This window comes from Anabrus simplex, chromosome 1, assembly GCF_040414725.1.
Source record: "Anabrus simplex isolate iqAnaSimp1 chromosome 1, ASM4041472v1, whole genome shotgun sequence".
Lineage (NCBI taxonomy): Eukaryota > Metazoa > Arthropoda > Insecta > Orthoptera > Tettigoniidae > Anabrus > Anabrus simplex.
Genome location: NC_090265.1, coordinates 1,079,216,387 through 1,079,226,950, shown reverse-complemented (window position 1 = coordinate 1,079,226,950; position 10,564 = coordinate 1,079,216,387). Strand labels below are relative to the sequence as shown.

Genomic DNA, 10,564 nt, shown 5'->3' with positions numbered 1-10,564 from the left:
TTCGATTCTAGTCTTGCTATGTTGCAATCTAATCTTCTTAGAACAAAGGTATCCCCTAACATGTTGTATCGAGTACAGTGTTCGATTCTAGTCTTAATCACTTATGTAGTGTTCTGATCACATGTTAAGGTTAACGACATCGAGTGCAGTGCTCGATTCTAGTCTTGTTATGTTTGAATCTAATTTTCTTAGAGCAAAGGTATCTCCTGACATGTTGTATCGAGTACAGTGTTCGGTTCTAGATTTGATCAGTTGTTTAGTGATTTGAACACATCAAACAACGTTCTAATCACATGTTGAAGTTAACAACATCGAGTGTAGTGTTCGATTCTAGCCTTGTTATGTTTTAATCTGATCTTCTTAGAACAAAAGTACCCCCTAACATGTTGTATTAAGTACAGTGTTCGATTCTCGTCTTGATCACTTGTTTAGTGATCTGAACACATCAATTAATATTCTAATCACATGTTGAAGTTAACGGCATCAATTCTAGTCTTGTTATGTTTTAATCTGATTTTCTTAGAACAAAGGTATCCCCTGACATGTTCTAAACACATGTTGTATCGAGTACCGTGTTCGATTCTAGTCTTGATCACTTGTTTAGTGATCTGAACACATCAATTAATATTCTGATCACATGTTGAAGTTAACGGCATCGATTCTAGTCTTGTTATGTTTTAATCTGATTTTCTTAGAACAAAGGTATCCCCTGGCAAGTTCCAAACACATGTTGTATCGAGTACCGTGTTCGATTCTAGTCTTGATCACTTGTTTAGTGATCTGAACACATCAATTAATATTCTAATCACATGTTGAAGTTTACGGCATCGATTCTAGTCTCGTTATGTTTTAATCTAATCTTCTTAGAACAAAGGTATCCCCTGACATGTTCTATCGAGTACCGTGTTCGATTCTAGTTAGTGTTCTCAACACATCAATCAATGTTCTAATTACATGTTGAAGTTAACAACATCGATTTCAGTCTCGTTATGTTTCTTTTGTAATCCGCAAGTCTAATCATGCACGATGATGTTATCGCTGCACACTCTTGCCTTCGCTATGCATGTTCGATAAAGCTATTCCTTGACAGAGGAGGAGGACGAGGTGGTAGAGATAACAGCCACCGCCATCTTGTGTAGTAACCTCTAAGTAGTAATTAGCGTCGGGAAGGGCATCATGTTGTATGCTCCCCTTCAAGATGGTAGATGAGAGGTTAAGTTCGCAAATGCATTAAAATTGATGATAGCTAACGGAATTTCAAATTACCCGTCATCACAATTCAAAGGGATAGCTGCACGGTGCTCTGTTGATTAAAGATGTCATCTGGATATAATTTCAAATTGCCGCCACCACATGTTAAATGTATGTAGCTAAAGATAGCAGCACGATGCTCTGTTGATTAAAAGTGGCGGATGATAGCTAACGGAAGTTTCTTTTTAAATTATCCGCCACCACATGTTAAATGTAGCTAAAGATAGCAGCACGATGCTTTGTTGATTCAAGATGGCAGATGACAGTAGTCGGAATTACCCGCAAGATAGCAGCACGGTGCTCTCATGATTAAAGATGAAGGATGACAGCTGTCAAAAAGCATGTAGATTTTAAATTTCCCACCACCACCACGATAAGGGTTAGTACCGTAAAGATAGCAGCACTGAGTTAAGCGATGCAAGATAGCGGATAACAGCTGACGGAATTTTTCAAATTATCCACCACCACATGTTAAATGTATGTACCTAAAGAGTGCAGCACGATGCTTTGTTGATTAAAGATGACAACTTGTCAAATAGAATTTTTCAAATTGTCCGCCACCACATTTTAGCTAAAGAGGGCAGCATGGTGCTCTCTTGATTAAAGATAGCTGCTGTCAAATAGAATGTTTCAAATTGTCTGCCTCAAAGGTAAGTGGCTAAAGAGGGCAGCACTAAAGTTAGCGATGCAAGATGGTAGATGACAACTTACATAGAAACTGCCCGCAAGATAGCAGCACGGTGCTCTGTAGATTAAAGATGGCAGCTTGTCAAATAGAATTTTTTTAAATTGCCCCGCCTCAAAGGTAAGTAGCTAAAGAGGACAGCACGATGCTCTGTTGATTAAAGATGGCGGATAATAGCTGTCAAAAAAAAGCACGTAGATTTGTTTCCAAACAAGAGCACGTGGAATTTACCGTCACCACATTTCAAAGGTAAGTAGCTAAAGAGTGCAGCGCGGTGCTCACTTAATTAAAGATGGCGGATGACAGCTGTCAAAACAAAGCACGTGGAATTTTCCACCACCACATTTCAACTGAAGAGTGCAGCACGATGCTGTGTTGATTAAAGATGGCTGCTGTCAAAAAGCATTATTCAAATTATCTGCCACCACATTTCAAAGGTATGTAGCTAAAGAGGGCAGCACGGTGCTCTGTTGATTAAAGATGGCGGATGACAGCTGTAAAAAAAAAAAAAGCATGTGGCTTTGTTTACCGATTCAAATCTCGCGCTAGTAAGGTTAAGTTGGTAGCATTGAGATTTAGGCCCGTTAAGATATCTACACTGACGTTAGCGATGCGATGTTGTCGATGATAGCTGTCAAAAAGCACGTGGATTTGTTTACCGATTCAAATCTCGCGCTAATGAGGTTAAGTTGGCACCACTAAGGTTTAGGCCCATCAAGATGGCAGTACTGAGGTTAGCGATGCGTTGTCTGTCAAAAAGCACGTGGCTGTGTTTACCAATTCAAATTTCCCACGGGAGGAGCAGGCCCCTGGGAAGGCCTCCTGGGAGGAGGTGGAACAGGCCCCTAGCTTGTTTTGGACGAGGTCCACTACTTTATATATAAGCTTCACTTTATCTTCACTCCGCTCTTCCTGTAACCCACAGATATATATGCATTTCTTCATCCTTTCTTGGTTAACGAGACCGAACCCGTTGTTCTCTCATTCTCCTCTACTTTTTTTCTGTGACTCCCCACTGCTCCTTGAACCATGGCTTCATATCTTCAAATTCCTTAGCTTGGTCCTTTCTCATTTTCTTTACCAGTACATCTCCAGTATGTCCTTTCATAGTGTCTCCTATCAGCGCCCTGATTCTCTCCCAGTCCTCCCAGCTCATGTCTTCTTGCTAGGGGCTTTACGTCGCACCGACACAGATAGGTCTTATGGCGACGATGGGATAGGAAAGGCCTAGGAGTTGGAAGGAAGCGGCCGTGGCCTTAATTAAGGTACAGCCCCAGCATTTGCCTGGTGTGAAAATGGGAAACCACGGAAAACCATCTTCAGGGCTGCCGATAGTGGGATTCGAACCTACTATCTCCCGGATGCAAGCTCACAGCCGCGCGCCTCTACGCGCACGGCCAACTCGCCCGGTACCAGCTCATGTCAGACCCTGGATTAATCTCCATGCGCCCTATAATTAGTAGCATGGTTATCACCGTCACTGCCAAGACAACCTCCCCAATCTTCCCCAGCTCTCCCTCGTTTACCACATGCCCTGTAGTCTTCTTCTGCCTTTGCTGCCAACTCCCGATCGCCGCTCAATATTGCTCAATGCCTATCATGTTACACCGCACTCACCTTACAACAAATCTACTCTGACAAAAACAGACTGCCTAACTTAAAACTGACCAAGCGCACCATTAAATATTTTGTATTAAAATAAGTATGTGGTCCCAGTGTCCATACTGTTAATGAGTACTGTATAAATTGTTCCTAATGATTAGCACAGATCTTAGGGCAGCTGAAATTGCAAGGTCAGAGTAAATGTACGCCCGTACACCGTAACAAGCGTGTATATTGTAGTAATTAGTAACTATCATAACAAACATCAGCAACATGGAAACCGAATGAAACTATCGAATTAAAACATTCCGTTGTGTTCCTGGACTATCATTCGACAATCGATAGCAGGAAAAATTCGATATGCCCATCACTATTACCACCAAGTGGATTACAAAATAATATTGAAACACTTCAATTATGGTTTTTAATGTAAACTTATGCTCACTGTAATTACACCATGACATTAACTAATTGCTACACAAATGATATGAACTGTTCAAGTACAAATTAAACTCTAAGTAACTTGTTTAGGGAAATATTTTCAAACAAGGCATACATTAATGTCAAAATGTTTCTTTCATACACTTAGTATTGCTATACATTACTCTGAAGGCAAATCAAAGTAAAACTTTCTAGCACTTTCATGTAGTATATAATTTGTCAGCAAGATAAAATCCCTTTTTTTTTTTTTTTGCCAGGGTGATTGGTAGGGGATGATCATATAATCTTCCTAGTTGATTGGGTGTTGGCAGGCAAGGTTTACTGTAAACTCAAGTCAGTGTGAAATACTTCCCGACACAGATCAAGCTTAACATTAGTCTCAGGGTATTTTTCCGTACACAAATTGTACATTTTCTTTACTGATAGCTCTGATGGTGAATATTGCATGCAATTTTTGTCCCTACTGTAATGACTATTTTGTAGTGGGAATGACCTGATGTGCTGCTGAATTAATTCTTTATCCTCATCAGGTATTCTGTGAGGTCTGTTATAAGGCGTGCCTCACTGGTCTTTAAGATCCAAATTTGATTTCAATTTGTTCTATATAACCTGAAGTCAACTGGGTGTAACAGCATACACATTGCAAAGCACCTTCTAACAAACCGGAATACCTTTACCTTGTTCAATGCTAATGAAATGGTAAAAGGTACAGTCCCTCTTGGAAATAGATTCTTGTACCGTTCTTCACTTTATTGATTGGATTTCCATTCATTTGTGTGCTATAAAAGCTGTTTATTCATCATATGACATTTTATAGAATGCTAAAAATGCCCTTTCCTTTTGTTCTGGTGTGAGTGTGACTCTGTAATATAGCAGCTTGACATTTACACACTCTAGCTAGAAAAAAGAGCGTTAGGTTTCGGGAATAATGTTACTCATTTACGTACGCATATCTTATGAATGTTGTGTACAATTTTCAGAATAACTTAACATGCCTCAGGAAAGCACCGAAAATAAAGGATCAGGGATAAATAACATTATTCCACTTACCGGGTTAGGTTTTGATTTCTCATCTCTAATAACACCATTTCTGCTTCTGTAAGTTATGACTTTCCGCTGCTCTTCAGAACCTTCCTTTTGCTATCTTTCCATTCTTTAACGTTTATGGTCCTCTTCTTACCACTATTTATAATTTTCAATGTGCGCGGAGACACATATCTCTGAAGAGTCAGCCATCTTGTACGGATATCCAACATTATTCCACGCATACGAACATCTGAGCATCGACTGTATGGACTTCTAGTTCAGGTATTGCCACAAGAGTGCAGTAGAATGCGAGGTTACGGATAAACAATTCTTATTCCACTGAAACATTGCTTTGACAAAATGTGGCACTTACAACATTATTCCAGGGAGCTCTTCACATGTTGCTATCTCTACATAAGGCCCAATTAAATAAAATTTAGCTAATAAAAAATAATAACACACTTTCTTAATTTTCTCAAGTAAGTACTTGTAGTTACAGAATACTATAGTAAATAAGAATAACTGAAAAAAAAAAAAGTTTACCTTATCAGCCACTAGAATTCTTAATACTATCAATGCATTATTCTGTTTTCTGACATCCCTACAGCCTATCTACCTAGGTAGATTCCCCATAGTTACATTATTATTTCAGCCTACTCTGCTGCCATACAGTATTTCCTTCATATCATGCATAATTTTTTCTTTTAATATTCCTGGAATGTTTGCAGTTACAAATAGTTACAAAAAAAGATATGGAGCATGTAATCAGGTACAGCACATTCCAAAGATTGAAATAATAGGTACATTTAATCATACAAAATCTTTTTTTTTTTTTTTTTTTTTTTACAGATTTCTAGTTGAAAAGAACTTTATAAATAATGCTCATTATTGATTTTATATTCACATACAAATGTTTTTCCTTACATAGGAAAGGAAATCCTTCAACCTTGACTACTTTGGATAGACTTCTTTTGAAACACTTCTGCATGTTCCAAAATATAATTGTACACTCTATCAACCATCTCGTTAGGAAGCCAGCGAGGGCTATAAGGATAATCATCTACCCATGTCTGGTAAGGATTGCCATAAGCGATATGGTACACAGATTGAAACAACAACATAGGACGATCCAATGGAAACTGAGCAGGCAATGTAAAATGCACAAGAAAGTAGAAGTCCCGCCATTCCAAAATGAAGGTCGCACGGGTAAATGTAACACCATCATATTCCACTACACTCTTTCCTAGTCGATAGAAGAGAGCAGCGAAATATTCCTTTTTCTTCTCAAAGCAATTAGCAATGTTAGAAACTTTCTCCTGAAGCTGTTCTACAACCACAGGAACATAGTCCATGAGACAGCTCCCATCTGGTGGGAATGGTGGTAGCTGGAAGGAACCCAGAGCCTTTTCCACACTGGGAGCCAGATGGAGCTGGGGAGTTATACGACTCCCTTCTGGAGAGTGGAATGTTACCAGTAACATGGCAGCATTCTCACCAGGGTTCTCATTACTTACAATAGGAGGCAAGCTCGAAAAGTCAACTTTCAATTTAATCAAAAAGTTCACAGCACCACTCAACAAACGAGATTTGTTATTTCTAGTTCCAATAAGCACTTCCACATCCTCTTCAAGAACTTGAGCTTGGCAAACTAATGATGAATATTCAAAATAAATCCGAGAATAGTCCACACCATTCAGAAGTGATACCTGCAAGACATAAAACATTAAAAAAATGTCATTTCTGGGCAATACAAAAAGCCAGACTTGAGGGTAAGATCTAGTAAAATGATGGCGTGGAAGAAGCAATGAAGAAGCAAGTAAACAAGCACATAACCTTAATCACTGTATCACAAACAAAACACTTCACTCCGAGAACATCAAGAAGCCACCATTTTAACAATTGCCTATCACAGCACCTGGAGGTTGTAACCTGAAAACAGAGTTGAAACAGTTGACTACCGACTGCCTACATCGGCATGTCAGCATAACCAAAACATGTGTTCACCAGTGAAACTCCTACTAAACAATAACTCGTCTCTACCATCAAAATCGCCTCCTTACATGCGAGGCTTCTAGAAAGATATGTTAGAAAAATACCTTCTTGTAAATTCTCGAGTGCCTAATAACATGGTTATAATGTACAGAATATTCTACCATCATCTTGTCTGATCTAGAGCCATTCTGGATGTTACAGTGGGTTTCACAATTCTGGAGCAGATTATACATCATATACAGGTAATAATTATATAATATTAATTTACAGGTATTTACATTAACTGAACTCATATAAATATTTATGTACAACTCGTTTTATGCAGCCCTGAGTTCGATTCCCAACCAGGTTGAGGGCTGGTTCGAGGTCCACTCAGCCTACGTAATTACAATTACGGAGCTATTTGACGGCGAGATGGCGGCCCTGGTCTAGAAAGCCAAGAATAACGGCCAAGAGGATCCATCGTGCTGACCACACGACACCTTGTAATCTGCAGGCCTTTGGGCTGAGCGGCGGTCGCTTGCTAGGCCATGACCCTCCGGGGCTGTTGCGCCATGTTTTTTTTTTTGGGTTTACATGTTTCATGACATAACCTCACGGCCATACATTACAGGTAATAATAATAATTCATGCTTGATACTTGCATTATTTACCCATGGGTGAGAGAATATTGTTTTCAAGTTATATCAGTTTATCACACTTGCGTCATATTTAGAGAAACATTCCAGTGATTGGGCTGTGATTCATCACCTGTTTGATACAGCTGAACAATTAAATAAAAAGAAGAATAAGAAGCAAGCAAAAATCACAAATTTCTTAATGTTAAAAAAACATGAACAGTGCAACTTCATTTTCCATACAGTACTGTATTAACGTGCAACCATAATAAAAAGTTTTAATAATAATAATAATAATAATAATAATAATAATAATAATAATAATAATAATAATAATAATGTTATTGGCTTTATGTCCCACTAACTACTCTTTTACGGTTTTCGGAGACACTGAGGTGCCGGAATTTTGTTCCGCAGGAGTTCTTTTACGTGCCAGTAAATCTACCAACACAAGGCTGATGTATTTGAGTACCTTCAAATACCGCCGGACTGAGCTACTGAGCCAGGATTGAACCTGCCAAGTACCGAGCTCGATAGCTGCAGTCGCTTAAGTGCGGCCAGTATCCAGTATTCGGGAGATAGTAGGTTCGAATCCCACTGTCGGCAGCCCTAAAAATGGTTTTCCGTGGTTTCCCATTTTCACACCAGGCAAATGCTGGGGCTGTACCTTAATTAAGGCCACAGCCGCTTCCTTCCCACTCCTAGCCCTTTCCTGTCCCATCGTCGCCGTAAGACCTATCTGTGTCAGTGCGACGTAAAACAACTAGCAAAAAAAAAGAACCTGCCAAGTTGGGGTCAGAAGGCCATCCCGGCAAAAAAAAAAGTTTTAGTGTATTATCCTCTTACACAGCAAAATAATAAAATTGTCCTTCAATAAAGTCCCTGTTATATTGCAATAATAGATTTAAAAAAGAGATATTTAACGCCAGACTCTACATTTACTTTAGTGCCATCCTTGCTTTATGCCACAAAATATTATTCCAACGGATGGTGGCACTATATCGGGGTTTGACTGTGGTATGGAAAGTAGTATGTCAACTGAGTCAAAAGCCTTACAGAAGTCAAGAAGAGCTACGATTGTAAAATGCCTTTTGTCCATTGCATTGCAAGAGTCTGTAACCTTAAGTAATGTGGTACTAGTGCTATGATTGCATCAAAAACCAGACTGGAGTTTGTAAAGAATATTGTAGTAGTTGGAAACTTGTTGGTGTACAATGTATTCTAGGCCTTGTGAAAGATCCGATAATATACTCACTGGTTGGTAGTCAGCAGACTAGGGAGCAGGACAATGGCAGCTTTCCTTAAGGAGGGATATGTGCCAGTCATTAGTGAAATATGTAAGTTATATCAAGTAAAATTATGTCAATTACGGTGTTCTCTTTAATAGGATCTATTGTATTTCAATGTTGTTTATGCCTTTGGACTTTGATTTTATTCTAAATATGGCTTCTTTAATTTTCAAGGGAGTTACACAATTTTCTCTGTTGGGTGGGGGGAGTTGTAGTTGCTGTGTAGTGTTCTATGTTTCTTTTATCTGTCAGTTTGTGTCCAGGGGTATATCAACTGGATGGTGGTCTCTTTGATTGCCTATACCCTTGTTTCTTAGTTGTTTCCATGCCATTGCAGGTCTAGAATTGTGCTTTGACAGGCAGGTGCATGTCTGATTCTAGTGTTGCGTACTGCTTGCAATGTCTTATTTCCTAGCCATTTACATGCAACAACATTTTCTTGTATCGACTGTCACTTAAACTTCGTATGTGCAGCATCTCATCTTCCCATTAGTTCTGTAAGCTCTAGGTTCAGCCACGGTGCTGAGGCTCGTGTTATCCATACTGTTTTCAGCAGGGCATGTCTTGTAGGTCATAGAGTGTGGTCAGATATTCGTTAAATTTGTTTACTTTAGTCAGTCAGTATTGCCAACTGTCAGTACATGGTGCCATGGGACAGTCAGAGCATCTACAGTAAAGATACTGTAATCAACTTTAGAGAGACCTCTGAATGTGTTAGTCCTTGGTTTAGATTTTTGGGTCTCTGAGGAGTAGGACTTCATCCTGGGTTCTGTATTGACATTAATACAAACAATTTTATTCCTTAACAGAATATATACTTCCTGATCCACCAATTCAATACTTCTCTACACCATTCACATTTAAACAGTCATCGTACAAACTAGGACATGTTTTGGCTCATTTTGATCCATCTTCAGCTAAAGAAATACAATTGTTCTGAAATGTTTACAATTTTTTTGCCATTATATTGGCATGTTATAGCATGAATACAAATTAAAATATTACAAAATTAAAAATGTGTGTGAATGAATGTAAGTAATTTAAAGTCTTTAAAATGCTCTCTCATTACTACATGAACGTTTAAAAGTGAAATCACTTGTTGATGGAATGATGTGGATAAAAATTTAAAAGTTTAATGGGTGCCAGAAGACATCATCTTCAAGTGAACATGAGGAAGAACGGTAGTAGTTGTTATAACCAGGTTCTTCAAAATCTTAGTATTACCGGCACAATCATGAGATAGTGGGATTATACAAGTAGGCCTTAGTTGGTTGGGTTGCTGCTGTTCCCAGTCCAATAGGACTTTTTTTTTTTTGCTACCTGTTTTTACCTCGCTATAGGTCTTATGGTGACGATGGGACAGGAAAAGCCTAGGAATGGGAAGGAAGCAGCCGTGGCCTTAATTAAGGTACAGCCCCAGCATTTGCCCGGTGTGAAAATGGGAAACCACGGAAAACCATTTTCAGGGCTGCCGACAGTGGGGTTCAAACCCACTATCTCCCAGATGTGAGCTCACAGCTGCGCGCTCCTAACCGCACAGCCAACTCACCTGGTAGTCCAATAGGGATTACAAATCCTATAAGAAAGAGAAGATTATTTAGATGAATGTAAGTTTAAGACGGGGCAAGACGAACGTGTGATGTAAGACATATGTATAGCGC

General features: G+C 39.1%; 1 protein-coding gene across 3 annotated transcripts in view; it reads right to left on the bottom strand.

Annotated features, from left to right (window-relative positions):
- Positions 1 to 3,953: 3,953 nt before the first annotated feature.
- Positions 3,954 to 10,564, bottom strand: part of LOC136858012 (BRISC and BRCA1-A complex member 2) — a 91,691-nt gene continuing 85,080 nt past the window's right edge. For all 3 annotated transcript variants that reach the window (XM_067137207.2, XM_067137209.2, XM_067137208.2), the window contains one exon: positions 3,954 to 6,711. In XM_067137207.2, the coding sequence (XP_066993308.1) occupies positions 5,947 to 6,711 (765 nt within the window). In that variant the 3' untranslated portion in view covers positions 3,954 to 5,946. The remainder of the gene's footprint in view (positions 6,712 to 10,564) is intronic.